General features: G+C 50.4%; 1 protein-coding gene across 3 annotated transcripts in view; it reads left to right on the top strand.

Annotated features, from left to right (window-relative positions):
• SGSM1 (small G protein signaling modulator 1) overlaps positions 1-20,928 on the top strand; it is an 89,165-nt gene that overhangs the window by 28,928 nt on the left and 39,309 nt on the right. For 2 of the 3 annotated variants that reach the window (XM_081801954.1, XM_081801952.1), the window contains exons 3-12: positions 1,134-1,209; positions 4,538-4,700; positions 6,257-6,409; positions 9,320-9,387; positions 9,667-9,812; positions 9,946-10,077; positions 13,949-14,073; positions 17,579-17,646; positions 18,705-18,868; positions 19,259-19,391. In XM_081801954.1, coding sequence (XP_081658080.1) covers positions 1,134-1,209; positions 4,538-4,700; positions 6,257-6,409; positions 9,320-9,387; positions 9,667-9,812; positions 9,946-10,077; positions 13,949-14,073; positions 17,579-17,646; positions 18,705-18,868; positions 19,259-19,391 — 1,228 coding nt within the window. The remainder of the gene's footprint in view (positions 1-1,133; positions 1,210-4,537; positions 4,701-6,256; positions 6,410-9,319; positions 9,388-9,666; positions 9,813-9,945; positions 10,078-13,948; positions 14,074-17,578; positions 17,647-18,704; positions 18,869-19,258; positions 19,392-20,928) is intronic. The other variant, XM_081801953.1, reaches the window with a different exon arrangement.

Here is a 20,928-nt window from a genome sequence, read left to right as displayed (position 1 = left end):
GCAGCCAGGAAGCCCATGGAGGGGGTTGGATTCAGAACTGCTCCTGTCACCCGCACATCACAGCCCTGGTGATGTGGAGCTGGGACCAGCGTTGGAGGTCATCTCTCCTGACCTCCTCAACCTCAAGGTGGGGAAACTGAGGCCCTAGAAGAGAAATGCTTTGCTAAAGCCCCATAATGACTCTGGGCAGAGTGGGGCCCAGAATCCAGCAAAGCAGAAGAGTGTTCAGGCCACCAGAGGGTCCCCTCTGTGAGCAGAGAGGCACGGCTGCCCTTTCAGCGCTGGGTCCCCCCTGCCGGGAGCATCAGTGGTGCTCAGAAAATATTTGTTGAGCATGTGAGGATGGTAGGAAGAGCACACAGCTGCGGAGTCAGACTCAGCCTGGAATTCTGTCTCCACTCGGCCAGCTCTACTTCTCTAGGCAAGTCGCTTCAGCTTGATGAGCCCCGGTTTCTCAAAACAAGATCACAAACCCAACTGGTAGGTGCCTGAACAGGGATTTGAACCTGTGGGCTTAATGGCATGTTGCAGAGGAACTCTGCCAGGTTCCAGGTTCCGGGGCCGATCTGTCAACTGTACCTTTCTGATTCTTTATCTACTTGTTTCCTTTCTTCCTTCCTTCCTTCCTTCCTTCCTTCCTTCCTTCCTTCCTTCAGAAAATAGTTACTGAGCACCTACTATGCACCAGACACTGTTCTAGTCTCCGTGGATATAGCAGTGAACAAGGCAGATGAGACCCTGCCCCCAGGGAATTTATATCCTAAGACAGGGAGAGCGTAAGTACCCAGAAGGAACTATAGCAAGGTGTGGATGGAGTCTTGCAGGGGGGTAGGGCTGTCTCAGATAATGGGGTCCAGGAAGGAGATGACATTTCGTGGGACACCTGAAAGGAAACCGCCCCCATGCTGAGCGCCCAAAAAAATAATTCCGTAAAATGTGAAGTGTGGAGCTCTGGGGCCGCGGGCCTGAGGCTTACAGAAGACACAGTGAGGAGGTGTGGAAGGAAAGCAGTTAGCCAAACACCCCAGCCGGCCTGAGAAGGCTTGGAGGGGGCAACACAGCCCTCTGGGGTGGCTGCACCCCAGGTCGCATTTGGGTCTCCCCGCCCCCCTCCAGCTGCCTCTGCCTTCCAGGTGAAGCAGATCATGGAGGAGGCCGTCACACGCAAGTTTGTCCATGAGGATAGCAGCCACATCATCTCCTTCTGTGGTGAGTCCGTGGCCTGTGGGCCTTAAACGTGGCTTCTTTCTCAGTGGGCTGCCTCGGGGGAGTGGCATCTTGGCAAGTGAGCCTTCTCAACACCACTTTTTCGCTTTGTGACTCCGAAGTTATTTTCAGTTTCCCAAGGGGCTCCATTAGGGAATTTGGAAATACGGAAAAGTCTAGAGAAGAAATGAGGCCTGGCCTCTGCACCCCACGAGGAGTTCATCACTGCTGACGCTGGAGGGACTGACTGCCTTCCCTTCCCGTGGGCTCAGTGCACGGCGACCCACACCCCTAGTGACTCTGGTCTCGTATCTGACGAACAGGCTCTGTGCCCTTTCCTCGCCCTGCCTACAGCTCTTGCCTAAATAAAGGGAGAGGATGAATGGGCTTTAAAAATATAGGGAATTAGGAGCCATTGACCCCTCCTGTGGGATCATGTCCTGCTTGGCTCAGCAAAGGAGGCAGGCCCGGGGCTCGGAGCATGACTCAGACTTCTCTCCTTGAACCGGCTATGCTCACAAAGTTTCCAGAAATAACCACGCTGCCAGGTTCTTACCGTATTTCCACCGTGGCTATAGACGCAGGTTTTGCGTGTCCCCAGTCAGGATTCAGCTTCTTTCTAATCAGTGTGTACGTATAAGTGGGGGTGTTTCTTTCTCCCTGAAAACCTTTTTTATTTCGTGACTGGGGTGTCTTGGGAGGAAGGACGTGCTGTAATTTCCCCTCCCGCAGTCTTGGCCTCCTGGAGAGGCCCGAGCGAGGACACCTGGCCAGCCCTTCAGCTTCATCCCGACGGCTGGGTGCACCACCCATGGGAGCTCACGCCTAGACCTGGGAGCCTGCTGATGTCAGCTCAGCCCCTTTGCAGCCAGGCAGACCTGGGTTCAAATCCCTTTTCTGCCACTTGTTTGTTGGGTGACCTTGGCAAAATTTTATTTTATTTTTTTAGTGAGATATGTTTGTTTAAATTACATATATATGTATATTTATATACTTGTGTATATGTAAGGCTGCATATATACACACTTACATGTATATGTATAAATGTGAATATGGGAATATATTTACCTATTTTTTTTCTCTTGGACATCTCTCTTTGCTTTGCAAAGAAAATAACAGGCATGCCCAATTCAGAATGTACGACCATACCTACCGGTTAAAGACTTAGAGGAATAGAAAGTGATAAAAATCTTGATAATTGTCTAACTTCAACCACAGTTTTGGGATGAGAGAAGAAATGTGATGGCTCTGAATAAGGCCTGCAGGGTCTCCCTGAGGTGTCTCCGATCCATTGTTCCTTATGAGCCGTTGCCGGAAAGAATCAACCAGGTCTCCAAAGCCTAGATAATTAACTTGTTGCAATATAGACAAATGAAAAGTGTTGTGCATGTAAGCAAAAATGAAGGTGTTTAGGAGATGCTTACCCAGCATATTTTAAGCCCGTGGGCAAATTAGGCAATAGAGTGGGCATTCATTCAAAGCCAAGTAATCGCTGGGGCACCTGTCTGGCTCAGTCCGTAGAGCACACGACTCTTGATCTCGGGGTTGGGCATGGAGCCTACTTAAAAAAAAATTGTGATAGGGGCGCCTGGGTGGCTCAGTCGTTAAGCGTCTGTCTTCGGCTCGGGTCATGATCCCAGGGTCCTGGGATCGAGCCCTGCTTTGAGCTCCCTGCTTGGTGGGAAGCCTGCTTCTCCCTCTCCCACTCTCCCTGCTGTGTTCCCTCTCTCGCTGTCTCTATCTCTCTGTCAAATAAATAAAATCTAAAGAAAAAAAAACTAATTAAAGAAAAAGCTAAGTAATTGCTAACAACAACAACGACATCAAAAATACCCCAGAACAAGTAATTGAACCAAAAACTTCTCAGTATTTCTCCTTGTGCACAACATGACCCCGGCCAGGCTTTTCCCCGTGGACTTCTGGCATTTTCCTTGTGTGGAGGGACGGCAACTAGAACACTCACTTCATGGGGTTTTTCCACCGGATTAGGTAAGGTAAACCTCAACACTGGTCCGACACCCGGCAGATACCCAATAAGAAATAGCTCTTACAATAGACTCACTTTTCCCATTGACATTGATTATGCTCCTATTACATAGCAGAGTGAGCTCCCAGTCTGCTGTGTAAGACAGAAGGCAGGAAAATAGTTAATAGTGGCCTGCTGAAAGTACCAGAAATAAGATTGGGGCCATCAGAATGGCCTACACAGGGACTGTTTCCCAGGAGGGAACACTAAGGCCCAGAGAGGGAAAGTGATTTACCTGAGGTCACACAGCAGGTTAGTGGTAGAGCCCAGGCTACCACCCAGGGGAAACACAGGCACGGGAAGGTGATGACTGAGTCCTCTCTTCAAATTCTTTGTGGAGGCACAAGTGTTGTGAGCACACCTTGGGCTCAGGCCTGGGTTTGAATCCTGGTTCTGTCACTCATTTGCCGGGTGGCCCTGGGCAATTCATTTCACCTCTTACAGCCTCAGTTTTCACATCTGAAAAACGGGGGTGGTTTTTTCTTTTTCTTTCTTGGCTGTGGCAGAGACAGAATGAGATCCGTAATGTCAACTCTTACGGGGATCACAGTAATGACGTTGATGTGATTCTTTAACCCAGATAAAGCTCGACAGTCCAGTGGTCCCAGTCCCTCCTCCCTCACCAGCAGGAGTAATAGCTAATATTCCTAAAGCACTTACTATGTGCCAGACTTTACATGAAGTGCTTTCCATGCATTTTTCTCCAACCTTATTCTTAAAAAAAAAAAAATGATTTATTTATTTGAGAGAGAGAGCGAGAGGGCTACTGAGCAGGGAGCCCTACATGGGGCTCGATCCCAAGACCCCGAGATCACGATCTGAGCCGAAGGCAGATGCTTAACCGACTGAGCCACCCAGGCGCCCCTTTCCACCTCATTCTAACAGCAACCTTTTAAGACATAGGTTCATACTATCCCCATTTCACAGATGAGGAAACTGAGACACAGGGGAGGTAGTTGCCCAGGTCACACAACTGGTTGTGTGGTTCAGATCCACTGGAGAGGACGTGAACACGGACAGCCTGACCTTGGGCAGTGAGCACAGGTTAACTGCTAAGCTCTCTTCCTCCCTTTTGAGGGAGCGGACAGCCTGACCTTGGGCAGCGAGCACAGGTTAACTGCTAGGATCCCTTGCTCCCTTTTGAGGGAGCGGAAAGTAAGGAGGCATATGTGCTTTTCCCTATGAGGCTTTCACGAATTTTGTGATTCTGGGGCCCGCAGCTCTCTGTACGACTGGAGTGCTGAGCTGGATGCAGGGGAGCGTGGGCAGGGCGGGGCCTGCTGACCGATGGTTGTGTCCCTGCAGCGGCTGTGGAGGCCTGCGTCCTGCATGGGCTGCGGCGGCGGGCGGCTGGCTTTCTGCGCAGCAACAAGATTGCAGCTCTGTTCATGAAAGTGGGCAAGAACTTCCCGCCGGCTGAGGAGCTGAGCCACAAGGTGCAGGACCTGGAGCAGCTGCTCGAGAGCGCGTGAGTGCGGAACATGGGGTATGGGCAGGGCACGCCCGCGGAGGACGGTCCATGCTCCTCTCTGAGCTCTGCGAGAACCCGCACCTCCTGGCACTCTCTCCATTCTCCTTTCTGCTCCCCAAACCCGCCAGACTCTTTCCTACCCCAGGGCCTTTGCACATGCTGTACCCACCACCCGGTTCACATACCTCATCTTCCGTGGCTAGTTCCTTGTCATCATTCAGGCCTTCCCTCAGGTAGGGATAAATTCCAACCCTCACCCCATTTCTCTTTTAGATCATCCCTCTATTTACTTCTTTCTGGTTATCACCACCTGTATTTACCCATTCATTTGTTTACTTGATTCTTGTCTATCTCCCCCACTTGACTCTGAACTCCATGAGAACAGACAACTGAAATCTGTTACTCCCCATTATGTCCCCAGTACCTGGACAGTGCCCAGCAGCTGGTAAAAGCTTAAGAAATGATTGTTGAAAGAATAAGCGCCCCGTGGGAGCCAGACCCCATTCTGAATGCAGGAAGACAAAAGTTTAATGAAACCAATATGGTCACTGTCTGCATGGATCAGGTGTGACATTGAGGCAACCATTGAAGGGGAGCAGTGACTTCACTCACGTGTCTTAAGGGCTGATTGTGTTTACTGGGGGGAGGCTCATGGCCTGAGTGTGTGTACATGAGCACCTTCCACCAGAGTCACCCCCAGAGTCCCAACTGTACAGCCAAATCCTCCATCTGGGGCCTGGTCCGGGATGACAGATAGGTTTCAGCTCCAGTTTGTGCTAGACGCTGCCCCAAAGGACCTTGTTGTAAAAGATTCTGGAGCTGCTGTTAGATTTTGTGGGAAAGAATGTGTGGATTGATTAGCCATGTCTGTTCTGGGCAAGAGAGAGAGGCATGCGTGCCGTGTTTGCCGTCTCTGCCGTGGGTGATCCCTTCACTTCACTGGATGGGAAATGGCCCTTGCCTTGCCTTTCAGGCCATGCCAGCCCAGAGCCCCTGGCCAGAACTGCATGACGGGCCATCCTGTGGCTTTGGCATTGCCAAGTCCCATTTGGAATCTGACTCCTCGGCCACATGGTCTTCAGGTGCCTTCCAATCCACCTGTTAAATTCCCAGGTGTTTGCTGATTAACTTCTTGAAGGGATGGGTTTCCATGGGCCTTCCATAATATTGGGAGTGATTTTCTAATGGAGGAATTAGAGATACCCATGCCGGGTGGTAAGGGAGAACCATTCATTCATTGATGCAGTTGCTCATCCATGACAGATAGAGGGGGGAGAGAAAGAGAGGGGAAGAGAAGAGAAATGTCACTGTGAGCATCTGGCTTGCCCATCAGCAGTTTATGAAAGTGTCTGTTTCACAGCATCTTCACGCTCGCTGGGTATTATGATTTTTTCAACTCTTTACCTACTTGCCAGGAGCAATAAGGGCTCTTGTTGTTTTAGTTGCCATTCCTTCATTTCCTAGAGAGGTTGAACATTTTGCCGTTTGCATATTGGTCCTGTTGGATTTCCTCTTTTGTGAATATTCATCCTCCTTCTTTACTGGCCTGGCAGGCGAAACCAGATCCAGGGCCTCCAGGAGAATGTGCGGAAGCTGCCGAAGCTGCCCAACCTGTCCCCACTCGCCATCAAGCACCTGTGGATTCGCACTGCCTTGTTTGAGAAGGTGCTGGACAAAATCGTGCATTACCTGGTGGAAAACAGCAGGTGAGCCGGAAAGACCAGACGCCTGTGTGTGCTCTGCCGCCACCTGCTGGCCCTCTTGGGAATTGCAACCTATTGCGGAAAGCAGCTTTCTTTTCTCCCCCTTGACGTGCACTTGATTTGAAAGAGAGTAAGTAAAGGCAGTCTGGATGTTTGCCTCCGAATTAGCCTAGTTTAGAACCTTGGGACAATTCAAGTGCTTACTGTCAATGCAGGATCTTCAGATTTGGAGTGGAGTGTAGGATCTTACAATCTTAGGCATCTTTCTTCTTCCATGAGTTAAGCCTACGGTCTTCTTGCTAACTATGGCCCTAGAGGAGTCATTTAGCTCCTCTGTCTCTGCTCTCATTTGGTAAATGGGACAGGGATTGCTGCCATTCTGAAGAAGAAGTGAGAAGGGGAGTTAGTGAGTACACAGCATTTTAGAAATAATGATACCTTTTTCCATTTTCTTTTCTAGCTCAGATCAACCTGGTGTAAAGGTTTTATAGTATGAGCCCTCTTGACAAGCACCCGTACATTCATTCATTCATCCAGTAAATATTTAATGAGCGCCTACCATGTGCCAGCCACTAACCTAGATGTTGGGGATACGTTGGTCTCAACTGTCATGTTCAAAGCTTGGATGTTATGCTAAGAGCATGGGGGAGCCAGTGAAGAATGAAGAGACTCTTCATGGCCAGTACTCCTTTCCAACCAGAGAGAGAAGGAGAGAGGGAGAATATGAGGGAAATATCTGAGAATCTCCTCATCTCTTGGTGTATGAAAGTGCCTGTTTAACCGCATCTTCACATGCAATGGGTATTATGATTATCTTTTATTCTCTGCCTGTTTGCTAGGAAAATATGTATGAAAGCATAGAGCAAAGCGCTTCTTCTCATGAACCTCGTATTGTAGCAGGGAAAACAGGTAACTAGTAATTGGGATAAGATATGATGAATATTCCAAGCCAGGTGGGTGGTGTTTAATCTCCTCTGGGTGGTCAGGGAAAGTGTCCTGGAAGACATAGCATTAAACTTCCATTTGAAGGACATGTAGGCATTACCAGGAAAAGGGGTGTGAGGAAGAGTGTTCCCAGCAGAGGGAACAGCAGGTGCAAAGGCCGGGAGGCAGGAGAGGAACTGGAAGAAATCCAGGCCCTGGAGTCCAATTAATCTCTTCATCTTCTAGTAAATTGTGACACGTCTCTGCCCTAGCATGGGTTCAGGGCGTCTGTAGTTACTGCCTTTGGCATATGACCTTGTGTTTTCTGCTGAATAAGTCAGTCAAAGGAATTAGCGATTTATTTCAGCAGTAATGCCAACCTCTTTCTTCATCACACTTATTTTTTTAGATTCACATAGAAGTTGTAACATTAGTACAGAGAGTCTCCTCTACCCTTGGTAATAACATCCTCCATAACCACAGTACAAGGATCAAAACAGGAGATTGCCGTTGGTAAAATACTGTTAACTGAACAACAAAATTTTTTTGGATTTCGCTAGTTTCTACATACACTCATTTTTTTTTTTCTGTATAGTTCTGTGGAATTTTAACACACGTATAGTTTTGTATATAACCAACACCACAGTCAGAACACGGAACTGGTCCAGCAAAACCTATCACCCCAAAGGAGCTCCCTTGGACCACCGTTGATGGTCACATCTTGTTCCCAATCCTACCTGCTGTTTTTAAAGGCAGTATTCCCAAGGCTTATGATCAGGTAACTGGGCTGAATTTTGGAATGGAAACGGCGTGGCAGAGTGGAAAGTGTCTTGAAGCCTTATCTTCAGATCTGACGCCAAAACGTATAAACTTGCTGCTGAGCATGTACAGGGCTGTCAGTTCTGCTGCAGCCAGTATTCTGGTGGATCGAAGATTCCTCTGGGGTAAAGTTACAGTGATGTTGCCACCATTTCACAAGAACTTCCTGGTGGCAAAGTCTGTGCTGTTGCTGTACAAGCAGGTCAACATTTAATCCTCCCAGCAGCCTGGGCAGGTGAGTTTTGTCATTCTTCCCATTTTACAGCTGAGGACACTGAAGCTCAGAGAAGGTAGTCACCTGCCCAGGGACACACAGCGAGGGTGGGAATGGCCAAGCCTGGCGCCCACTCAGTCTGTCTCCCTCCCGATCCTGTGTTCTTCACCCCCTGCTGTAGGATGGGAAGAGCCAGGCTGGCTGGATGTAACCTACATTCACCTGCTGTGTGGCCTCCAACAAGTCACTTCCCCTCTCTGAGCCTGAGACCCCTCAGGAGGGTAGAACAAGGTCTTTTCCACCTCTAGAACTCTGTTTCTAGATTGTATGAGTTGGCAAAGAATTAGAAACCACTACACAACTCAAACAAAGAAACAAACAAACAAAAAAACAGCACAAACATTGTATTGCCCGCATCACAAGTTATTTTGAAGACCCAGGAGCCAGGGGGCACTCTTGAGCACATCAGGCCAGCAGCATCCACACTAGTTGTCTGGGCAGGAAGTCCTATTAAGACAGCTTTTCGGGGCACACCACAGCTAAAAAGCATCTTGTTGCCTCAGTAACATTAGAAGGGCAGACAACATCCGAGCCCCTAAGCGATTTGCCATCTGAAATGGAAGATGTGGTCGAAGTCGATAGAACCAGCCAGGAGCCACTTTGTAATCATTATTCCTGTTACTCTCATTCAGGCTGTATTATACAGCCATGTATTAAGCAGTTACGGGCCAAGCACAGTGCTAAGTGCCTCACATCTGTTGTCTCTCTCAGAAAGCCTTCCAACAGCCCTAGGAGATCTATTTTTATTACACCCATCTTATAGATGGGGCATCTGAGGCTCAGAGAGGTGACAAGAGGGAGACGGAACATAGTCTGCTCTTAACCACCAGGTCAGAGGCCATTGTGCGCCCTCTGCCGGTCGCCATCCAAACCTGCCTGTGCTTTTCTCTCGCTAGCAAGTACTACGAGAAGGAAGCCCTCCTGATGGACCCGGTGGACGGCCCCATCCTTGCATCTTTGTTGGGTAAGTGGTCCAGTGCTCTGAGCTTCCTCTGGGTCCCTGGGCTCTGCTCACTGGTGCATCATCTCCCTCCAGCCTCCTCCATCAAACAGTACCTGCTCCCCGGCTCTGACTCCCCCGGGTGTGGTGCTGGCCTCTCCTTAGGAGGCCTGTGGGGCGTACTCACCGGCTGGAGGGGAGAAACGGTGAAATGGGTGGCCCACCGGCGGGGGCGGGGGAGGGGGTAGATGGGAGGGTGGACCGCCCGGGGCTCTGGATTCCCAGCCCCCGTATGCCCCGCAGTGGGGCCCTGTGCCCTGGAGTACACCAAGATGAAGACTGCGGACCACTTCTGGACCGACCCCTCGGCGGATGAGCTGGTGCAGAGGCACCGAATCCACAGCTCACACCTGCGCCAGGACTCCCCCACCAAGCGTCCGGCCCTCTGTGTGAGTAAGGGTGGGCTGCGGGGCCCTGGGCAGGAGCTGGGCTGGGTTCCAGACTTGGTGTGGAGGTGGGGAATGGAGTGGGGCCCTGAGGGTCACCCCAAGTCTCACCCTCCACCCCCTCTCTCACGGCCAGATCCAGAAGAGGCATTCGAGCGGCAGCATGGACGACCGACCGTCCCTCTCTGCCCGTGACTACGTAGAGTCCCTGCATCAGAACTCCCGGGCCACGCTGCTCTACGGCAAGAACAATGTTCTGGTTCAGCCGGTGAGAGAGATCTTGGGCCCAGATCTTCCACGGGTGGCGGGCGGGGTGGGGAGGGTCTGTCTTCAGGTTATAGAGGAGGAGTTCCCTCTGGCTCCAGGTTGCTCATCCATCCATCCATCCACCCACCCACATACCTGTCTCTTCATTCCCATTCATCCATGTGACAACATTTCCTTCTATCTATCCATCCATCCATCCATCCAACTATTCATCCATCCATCCATCTTTATATCCATCCATTCAGTCATTCACCCATCCATCCATTCATCTACCCATCTTTACATCTATCTATCCATCCATCTTTATATCCATCCATCCAACTATTCATCCATCCACCCCTCTTTACATCTATCCATTCAGTCATTCATCCATGCATTCATCCATCCACCTACCCACATACCTGTCTCTTGAAGCCTTTATTTCATCTGCTAGTAGTCCATCTACATCTACATCTACATCACTTTCATCTACTAGCAGTCCATCTCTCATCCATTTATCCATGTAACAACATTTCCTTCTATCCATCCATCCATGCATCCATCCATCCAACTATTCATCCATCCACCCCCTTTTACATCTGTCCATTCAGTCATTCATCCATGCATTCATCCATCCACCTATCCACATACCTGTCTCTTCATTCATCTACTAGTACTCCATCTCTCATCCATTCATCCATATGACATTTCCTTCTATCTACCCATCCATCCATCCATCCACATATCTATCCACCTATCTTTATATCCATCCATCAACCCATCTTTACATCTATCTGTTCATCCGTCTGTCTTTATATCCATCCATTCAGTCATCTATCCATCCATCTACCCATCTTTACTTCCTTCCACCCATCTACCTATCCATTCATTCCTCCATCCCTCTACCCATCTTTACATGTCTATCCATCCATCCACCCACCCATCTTTACATGCATCTACCCATTCATCCACCTGTCTATCCAACTATCTGTCCATTTATCTTCCAGTCCATCTCTCCACTCACCTGTCCACCCAGCTGTCTATCCATCCTTTCTCTCTTGTTATCACTCACTCACTCATTCAGCAGATATTTATACTGAACCTTCTATGAACTAGATGCTTAGGATATCAAGATAAACATCTTCATGGTTAATATTTATGGAGCACTTCCTTTGTGTCAGACACCATGCTAAGTGCTTTTAACTGTACTAACTCATTTAAAGCTCACAACAACCATTTGAGGCAAGGAGTCTTATCAAAGGTGATAACACTGAGGTGTGCACAGTGGGGAGGAAGGGGCAAAGTTATGCTTTGAATTCAGGCTGCCCGCTGTGAGAGTCTGTGTCATTTATCAGTTACCTTCTATGCCCCAGGACTGGTCCAGGCCCCAGAGATGGGTGGTGAGCAAGGCACATGAAGCCCCTGCCCTCAAGCAAAAGATATCCCCTTTGCTATTCCCTTCCCGAGACCACCTGGATCAGTGTGGTATTTGGGCTTGGTTAGGAGGAAGCAGAGGGAGAGCTGCTGACCACTCCAGCTCTATGGTCACAGTTGCAATCACTGGGTGACCCTGAGCAAGTCACTTCTCCCTCTGAGCCTTAGTATTCCCATCACAGTGGGTATAAGATCCTATCTCCTCAGATCTAAGAAGCTGCGAATTTAAGACGTCCCATTTTTAAACATAACCATCAGGAAGTAAAAAATGCTATTAGGTTATATAAAATGTTTTCTCACTACTTGGAAATTTTATTTTACACTTTTTTTAAAATTTTATTTTATTGTTACATTAGTCACCATACGATACATCATTAGTTTTTGATGTGGTGATCCACGATTCTGTTTTACACTTTTTGAAAGAGCTCTTTGAGACTTTATTTGGATATACTTTTTTTTTTAATCATGTATTATACTTGTAACTACACACAAGGGAACATATCATTATTTAAAAAGATTTTATTTATTTATTTGACACAGAGAGAGAGACAGAAATAGTGACAGAGAGAGGCAGCACAAACAGGGGGAGTGGCAGGCAGAGGGAGAGGGAGAAGCAGGCTCCCCGCTGAGCAGGGAACCCTCACGTGGGACTCGATCTTAGGACCCTGGGCTCATGACCTGAGCGGAAGGCAGATGTTTCACCGACTGAGCCACCCAGGCGCCCCAAGGGAACATGTAATTGACATTCATTAGTTAAGATAGTCTTAAAACTTCTTCACATTTTAGGGTTGAATCTTCATGTCACTTTTGACTTAGAGACATCACTGCTTATATTTTTCCACCAAATATTGTCTTCTGTGCCTTCAAAAGAAGGGGTCAACAAACTGTATAGCCTACGGGCCAAATGCAGTGCTCTGCCTGTTTTTGTAAATAAAGCTTTATTGTAACATAGCCCTGCCCATTACGTATCGTGTATGGCTGCTTTCAGGCTGTAATGGAGAGTGGACTGCTTGCAACGGAGCCTGTACGGCTCAGAGAGCCAGAATTGTTTCCTCTCGGACCCTTTGTAGGAAGTTTGCTGACCTCTGATCAAGAGCGTTGGAGGTGCAGTATTTCGTGCAAACGTGTGCACTTGGTTGTTGCTTCGTGAGACCATCTGGAATTGTGGGTGTCTGTGCAGCAGTGAATGGTGTCTCTGCTTTGCCAATATCCCATCATTGCCCTTCTGCTCTGTTACCAGCCTTTCTGCCTGCACAGTCACCTTCTGATTCAAACATGAATCTGTCTGATCTTTTCTGAAGACATTTAAAATAGCACCTGTAACTCCACACGCGAAGTAACAACCAAGCTCGAAACTGAATGGAGGGGGCACCTGGCTGGCTCTGTCGGTTGGGCATCTGCCTTTGGCTCAGGTCATGAACCCAGGTCCTGGGATCGAGCCCCGAGTCGGGCTCCTTGCTCAGCGGGGAGCCTGCAGTTGGCCCTGCTTGTGCGCGTGCACGCGCTCTCTCTCTCTGTCAAATAAATAAATAAAGTCTTAAAAAAAACCCAAAAAACTGAATTGAAGTAACAGCATCTGAACAGCTAGGCCCGAGTTTGCATGAGATCAGGCAGTGACCACTATGTCATGATCGTGAGATGCCACTCATTAGCAGACGCATCCCCATTTCAGGTCCATTAAAATGTGAAAGCCATTCATGAAATAGTGCTCCATCATGGGGCTGTGGACATGTGTGGTTAAGTGGGGACCTTGTGCATGATGCCGAGCCATGCTTGGTGCATGCACTAGGTGCCCAGTAAATGTCAGCTGTCCATCTCCACATGTTGTTCGGTGAATTTGGTGGAGAAGTTGCCTCCTCTGTGTGTGAGGCTTGACTGCCCTCCCTTACACCCCACTTGGGATAAAGCAGAGTGAGCAGGTGAGAAGCTCTGCAGGCTAGTTGGGAAGACAGAGGGTCAGGCTGCTGGTCAGGGAGTATGGCCTGGGTATTTGGGGAGGGGGATTCTGGAAAATTTCTGTGGATGGGACATAGAGCTCAGCTGCCCTCTTTTTCTCCCTTAAGACTGGCCAAAATGATGCCAGATAAATGCCTTCTGTGAAGGAGAGGGTGGTGTTGAAGAGGGGTAGAGCCCCTTCCTGATTCTAAAGAGCCACCAACCCCACCCTTGCAGCAGGGCCCCTGGACCTTGGTTGAGGTGGGGAGGTGGAAGTATGAAAGTGAGGGGAGGCGGGCAGACAGCTTTCATAGCTGGATCTACAGAACCCATCCTGGGGGTTGGTTACAAACTGCTTTGCTTAGCATGGCAACCTGGAAGGCAGGATCTTCCAAATGGCCATGGCCTTGGAGGGCGTGACCCCAACCTCTTGGTTCTGATTATGCCTCCCAAGTCAGATGGGCTGGGGTCCGTGATCCCTGTGACTCTGGCACTTTGACCAAGCCTGCGCCCTCTCTCTGCAGAGGGATGATATGGAAGCTGTGCCAGGGTACCTGTCCCTGCACCAGACAGCTGACGTCATGACCTTGAAATGGACGCCTAACCAGCTGATGAACGGGTCGATGGGGGACCTGGACTATGAGAAGAGGTAGGGTGCCAGGTCCCTCTCCTACCCTTGACACGGGGAAGTTTGTGCTCTGTCCTTCGTGCCCTGGCCCACTGCTCGGTCTGGTTGTTGCAGCTGCTTGGGTAGCTCATTGGGAGGATCTAGAAACCAGCTAGAAGAATCTTAGGGCATGGGAGTTAGGCAAACCCTGGTCAACGCACCCAGGGGGAGAAATCTTAACAAAGGTCTGGGAAGCCTGCCAATGGCAAATATTCCCCCATCCGCAGCCTCCCTTCTCGTCACTCAGTCAAGAAGGGAAGCGGGAGACGTTGGTTGGTGGGCATCTGGTCCGGGGCTGCGTCTCCCTGTGATACCCTGCAATCTGTAAGGCTCAGCAAAGGCTCTGGGGTCATACTCCGAAGAAACTCAGAAACCAGCGATTCCCTGCTGCAACCCCCTCTTCCAGCACAATTAGGGAAGGGCCCTAGAAGGAACACAAGCAGAGGGAAGGCACTGTGCCAAGTGTGGCCAGCCTGATTATTTCAGCTTGAGGAGTCCTGGCAGCTAGATATAAAATAAAGGCTCTTTTCACGGGACGGAAGCAGAACACCATTACCGTGTTCTGTTTCATGTCAGGCTTCAGTGTGAGGAACCCCAGGCCTTGATATGATTATTGCTGTTCTCTAAGCTGAGCACTTCCTGTGCAGAGGTGGCCATCTGTCTGCAGAGACGGTCAATGGGAGGTACAGTCCGTTTTAGGCTGGGCCACATAACTCAGCTCCTGCCAGACTCCAGAGTTTCTGATCAAGGAACCCTCCCCGAGGAACAGTGCGGGCCTGAGGAGATGCCCTTTGCCCGGGACGGTTATTTCAGCCCTATTCATCTTAAACCCTGGCCCTTCCCTGACTTCCCAGCTGAATTTGGATCACACGGAGCCCTGAATCTCCTTCGTAGCGTTTATAAAATCGTGCTCACATAATACATCTGTGCCCACCTATATACCCGCTGTTGCGTTCTAGACCTCATTTCCGTGAAGGCAAGGAATCTTTCGCGCTCATGTCCTGTCCAGCACCTGCCACCCGTCCTGGCACGAAGTCAGTGCTCAGATAATCTCTGTGAAACAAAACAGGGAAGTCAGGGGACCTGGATTCGTTCACCAGATATTAACGGAGCACCTGCAATGTGCTAGGCACTGTGCTAAATACCACGTGACCCAGCAGTTCTACTCTAGGAAGCTGTTAAAACATGTAAAATGAAAACAGAAGCTCAGCTCTTGCTCCTTCCCAGCTGAGTGATCTTGGACAGTGAACTTCACCTTCCCGAGCCTCAGTTTGTTTATCCGATGTAAAATGGGAATGTGGTAATGGAACCTCCGCATAGGCATACAGGAAAGAGTCTGTGCAAAATGCAGGTAAAGCCTTTAGGCGGGAGGCTGGAACCCGGAGGCTGTCGGTGTCAAGTTACACAGCTCCAAAGGAACTGGGGCCACAGCTCCTCCTTGCTGGTGTCTGGTGGTAGTTGGAGAGTTGCTTTGTTTATTGGGCGCCGTAGGGCATTCACCATTAACTGTGAATATTCTCTGAACATCTTGCAGATGTAAGCAAAACCCAGTCGCTGTCCAGTTCAGCACCTCTCGGGGAGACAGGAGAAAACAGACCATTGTCACCCTAGGTGATGGGCATGATGTGGGAGTCTGGGGAAGGGCCTCCTGGCTGAGACTCGCATGCAAGGGGCTCCATAGAGGCTGCTACTCTGAAAACCCTCGTGTACTTGGCTGCCCTCCGAGGACGTTCACTCCATGGGCCCTGGCAAGGCTGACTCTGGTGCAGACCAGTGCAGGAAGGTCCCTTAGAGAGCTTCTCTTCCAACTTCCTCGTGTTGCAGCTAGGGAAACTGAGGCCCAGAGAGGAGAAGGGACTGATTCTGTACAGTTGGTGGAAGTGGGATTTGAAGTCTGACCTTGAAGCCTGTGTTGGTTCGGGTCCTCCCAAGATGCAGGTGCGGACAGAGTTAGACATGCGAGAGAGCTGTAATGTGAGAGACATCTGTGCAGGATGAAAGGGAAGAGCAGAGGAGGCGGGCAGGACATTCAGACCATGAAGCTGGTCTGATCCCTGTGAACAGGGAGGGGGAAGAAGGAAGGCGAGGAAGAGTCTCAGATGCTGCAGTTCTTAGAATGTTCAGCCAGATCCATTGGGAGTCCCTGGGCTAAAGTTAACCCTTATTCTGGAGTACCCCTATCCTGCAGGAGTAGGCCCACACTAGCACCCCCATGTGCTCAGTCCTGGCTGAGAGCAGCCCAAGGGAAGTGTGGCCTTGGTGCAAACGTGTTGGTACACGGGCACCTCATCACTCCGTGGGCTGATGCCATGGGGCCAGGTTTTAGTTGACAGTTAAATGAAAAACCAGAAGGAGTCTAGCTCAACTCCACCTGCTAGGGGGCAGCTTCTGAAGCTGTTGGTCAGCTCTGCCCCCCCACAGCAAGATCTGAAGGACACCTGCTCAGTGCATTCCCCTGACCACACAAAACCCCGGTTCCTGTGAGCCCCACCTCCATGGTCATCTAAGGGGGAAAGTGATCTGTTGCAGGACAGCTGTAGGCTTTGAGCTCGAAAGGGAAAACCTTAAGTATGTCAGCACAGAGATCATTAACCCAGTTCTTTTTTAACGTATTAGCACTGTGTTGAGCTCTTCAAATACATGATTCCACTTAATCATCACAGAAGCACTCTGCAGTGGGTAATTATTATCACCCCCATTTTACAGAGAAGGAAACTCAGACTCAATAGAAGCCCTCAAGTCACACTGCTGGGAACTGTAGGATCAAAGCTGTTAATGGCTATTCTAACCATATGGATGCACGGTGGCCTGGCATTGGGGTCTGAGTCAAGACTCTTAGATACCAGTGACAGGGAACCAAACTCAGGTTGACTTAAGCATTAGCTCCCACGAACTGAAAAGTTCTGGGGTTGTGGCTTCAGGCATGGCTGGATCCAGGGACACAAACAATAAGGACCTGAACTCTTCCCATCTCTTGGTTCTGCTTTCCTGTGGACGCCATTGCCAGGCAGCCTTTTTCTTGCCATGCCCCCCCCCCATTTCCAGACTTCTGTCATCTTTGCCTCTACTCTCCTAGCAGAAAGGAGCGTCCTTTCCCCAGTTTATTCTAACATGACTCCAACAGTTGAGCCTCATTGGTTCTGCTTGGGTCACGGGGCCATCCCTGAACCAGTCACTGTGGCTGGAACAGTGGAATATGCCGGAGTCAGATGGCCATTCCTGGAATCCTGGCATAGAGGGTGGGTGGACTCAGCCTCAGCCACATGGACTGGGGGGAAAGGAGGAGAGTTCCTTAGAAAATTGGGGTGCTGGGGCCAGAAGAAGGGGAGATAGATTCTGGGAAGCCTGGAATACAGATGTTAGGGACAGATGGGTCCTAGTGAGGAGGGTGCAGGAGCCCATGGGTGTGGTCTTCTGGTCTCCTGGGCCCTTTGCCACGATGAGGTGAGCAAGCATCCTGCGGACCTAACCATCCCTCCCCTTCTAGTGTCTACTGGGACTATGCCATGACCATCCGTCTAGAGGAGATTGTGTACCTGCACTGCCACCAGCAAGGTGGGGACCGTGGGGGGAGCACGGGGCTGGGGTGTTCCTCCTGGCTCCCCTGCCTGGCCCCACCTCCTTATTACCTGTGCAGCCTCAAATAAGTGACTTCTCGCTGAGCCTCGGTTTCCCCATCTGTAAAATGGAATCACAACAGCACCTACTCCTGGCGTTGTCGTGAACATCCTATGACGTATGATAAGAGCATCAAACCCATGGTGTTAGCTGCTGACACGTATTGAGCTCCTATGATGTGCCAAGCAGGGCTCTAAACAGCTTGGCACGAAGTCACACAGCCTGGAAGCTCCTGAGTTTGGACTTGAAATCAGGTCTTTGTCATTCCAAAGCCTATGCTCTGAAGATCTGGGATTAATGAATGGAGTTCTCCCTTAAAGCTCAGAGAAGGTACATTTAGAACAAGCAGAAGGCCATCCTGCTGTAGAAAGGGATCCATGCCCCACCAAGGCACAAAACATTAAGCTTATTTAGTGAGACAGACCTGGGTTCAGATCCAGGCCCTACTGTGCAGCCCTGGGAAAATTACATAGCCTCTCTGAGCCTTGGTTCCATCATTTGTAAAATAGACAATAATAGATAAACCTCATAGGTCTATTTTGAGTATTCCAATAAGACACTGCCTTTAATGTGCTGTGCTTACATACAGTAAGTGCTCAATACGTGCCAGCAAGTCAGATACTGCCCTGAGTAGCGATAGGTCTGAAAGCCTCCATACAAAAATAGGTCAGGTTGATTCGTAGAGCGTGCTTGAGGGACATCGGATGTTTAGGGACATCATTTCCCTTTGGTGGGTGACTTCACGGGGGCCAACCATACTCTTCCGGACCAAGTCCTGTACTGCCCGGTCAGCGACCATGGCAGGTGGGATTTAATAGGCTCAGGGGAGGTAAAAACTGCCCCTGACCTTCTGCCCAGGCCTTTCCCAGAGTCTTGGAGCAGGTCCGTGGGTCTGGCTTGGCATGCCTGGGGGGATGTGTGTGCCGGGAGGGCCCCATCCCCATGCCTCATAGTGACTTCCTGCTGGGTCTTCTCTGGCTGGGTCATGGTGGCAGTGGACAGCGGCGGGACAGTGGTGCTGGTCAGCCAGGACGGGATCCAGAGGCCGCCCTTCCGCTTCCCCAAGGGAGGGCACCTCCTGCAGTTCCTCTCGTGCCTGGAAAATGGGCTGCTCCCTCATGGGCAGCTGGACCCTCCACTCTGGTCTCAGCGGGGAAAGGTGAGTGATCGCAGGGGACCCAGGGAGGCTGGAGTGGGGGTCAGCCATGGGGAGTGTACATTTTTTTTTAAGAGAGAGAGAGGAGCGTGTGCACGTGCACAAGTGGGGTGGGGAAGGGGCAGGTGAGAGGGAGAATCCCCCCCAGCCTAGCGTGGAGCCCGAAACTCGGGGCTCAATCTCCCAACACTGAGATCATGACCTGAGCCGAAATCAAGAGGCAGATGCTTAACCGACTGAGCCACCCAGGCGCCTGGGGAGTGGTCATCCTGGGAAGTGTGGATCCTTACATGGCTTTGTGAGCACATACATACCCCACTGAAACCCTCAGGCTGTGCAGACTGTGGGGACAGGTGTATCCCAAGGACTATGCAATGGGACACGTTCTTTCAGGGCAAAGTATTTCCCAAACTGCGCAAGCGAAGCCCTCAGGGTTCCGCCGAGTCCACGTCTTCAGATAAGGAAGACGACGAGGCCACAGATTACGTGTTCAGGATCATCTACCCCGGCATGCAGTCTGAATTTGGTAAGCTGCCCCATCTCTGGGCCCCCTGGATCCACCGGTTAGCTGCTTATGAAAATGATTCCAGGTGTCTGGGATTAGAAGACAAGTGGTCTGGACTCTGGGGCCAATGGGGGGGGCAGGGGGAGGACCTGAAACCAGGAAGTTAGTGTCTCGGTTCCCCCCAAATGAGAACCACGTGCTACTTGGCTTAATAAAGATGCACCTGACCAGGAGGTGGCCTGGGGTACTGGCCGTGGCCTCTGGAATCCTGGTCCAGAGGGGCAGGTCACTTCACCCTCTGTGTCTTGGTTTCCCCATCTGCAAAATGGGGATGTTCACAGCACCTGCGTCATAGGGCCCTTGTGGGGGTTAAATGAGATAAGGCTCTTGGCACAGAACACGTACATTTTAGCCGCTATCACACTGTTGTTCTTTTACTTAGCTATATTGTCAGGATTTGATGAGATAAAGAGCTGACCAACGTCAAGTCTGTAGCATAAAGTCCCGCACACAGTAGGCCCTCAGTAAATGACCGTGAAAACTGCGGAGGGGAAGCAAAGCACTGGAGGCGGCACACGGGACGCTACGTGTACGTCCAGCACTTTGCACCGCAGCTGCCCTGGTGTAGATGCTTGGTTAACTCAGGCTGTTGCTGTCACGGTTGTCATTACCACGGGGTCATCGTGAGGGTTAAATGAGCTAATGTTTGCAAAGTTCTCCAAAAGAGGCCTGGCATTTATTAGGCACCGTATGGATGTCTGTTCAACAATGCAATATTAAGCTGCAGGTTCCTTCTGTCCACCCCATTTTATTTAACCTCTGGCGGCCCTGTTGTTCCATTTGATGGATAACGGCTCTGAGCCTCCCCTTGCTTTAGTGACCACAGCCGGGCCCCAAGAGACTCTCTTGAAAGCAGATGTCCTCCTGGCAAGGGTGGGCTAACCGTGCCAGGCCAGTTCATGCTCCGGCTCTCATCCTCCACTGAATTGGATCAGGGGTGCGGGGCAGGCTTGGCGGCTTGTAGAATGTCAGGCAGCATCCCGGGTCTCCCCCAGCTAACCGCCAAGTAGCAGATCTGCCCCCACCCTCGCCACCAAGTGGTGACAACCAGAAATGTCTCCAGGCGCTGCCAGGTGCCGTCTGGGAGCAAAATCGCCCTCGGTTGAGAAAAGCGCACATCCCTGCGTTCACCTCTGCCCCTGCAGTGTGGCCAAGTGACTTGCCCTCTCCAGACCTCATTTCCTTGTCTGTAGAATGGGGAGAACAGCACCTCCCCAGCCAGGATCCTATTCTGAGGAGTCAGTGTGATGATGTGTCAGTCACCTAATGTGAAATGCTTGACGGATGCTCAGTGAGTAATAGGTACCACGTGTGAAGTGCTACTGTGTGCCAAGCCCGCCTTTGTCTCTCCAAAGTTGTAACTAATTTTTATTTTTTTTTATTCTTATGTTAATCCCCATACATTACATCATTAGTTCTAGATGAAGTGTTCCATGATTCATTGTTCGTGCACAACACCCAGTGCTCCATGCAGAACGTGCCCTCCTCAATACCCACC

The sequence above is a fragment of the Leptonychotes weddellii genome, chromosome 13 (genome assembly GCF_054177405.1).
Source record: "Leptonychotes weddellii isolate Sample4059 chromosome 13, ASM5417740v2, whole genome shotgun sequence".
Lineage (NCBI taxonomy): Eukaryota > Metazoa > Chordata > Mammalia > Carnivora > Phocidae > Leptonychotes > Leptonychotes weddellii.
This window is presented reverse-complemented; position numbering and strand designations above follow the sequence as displayed.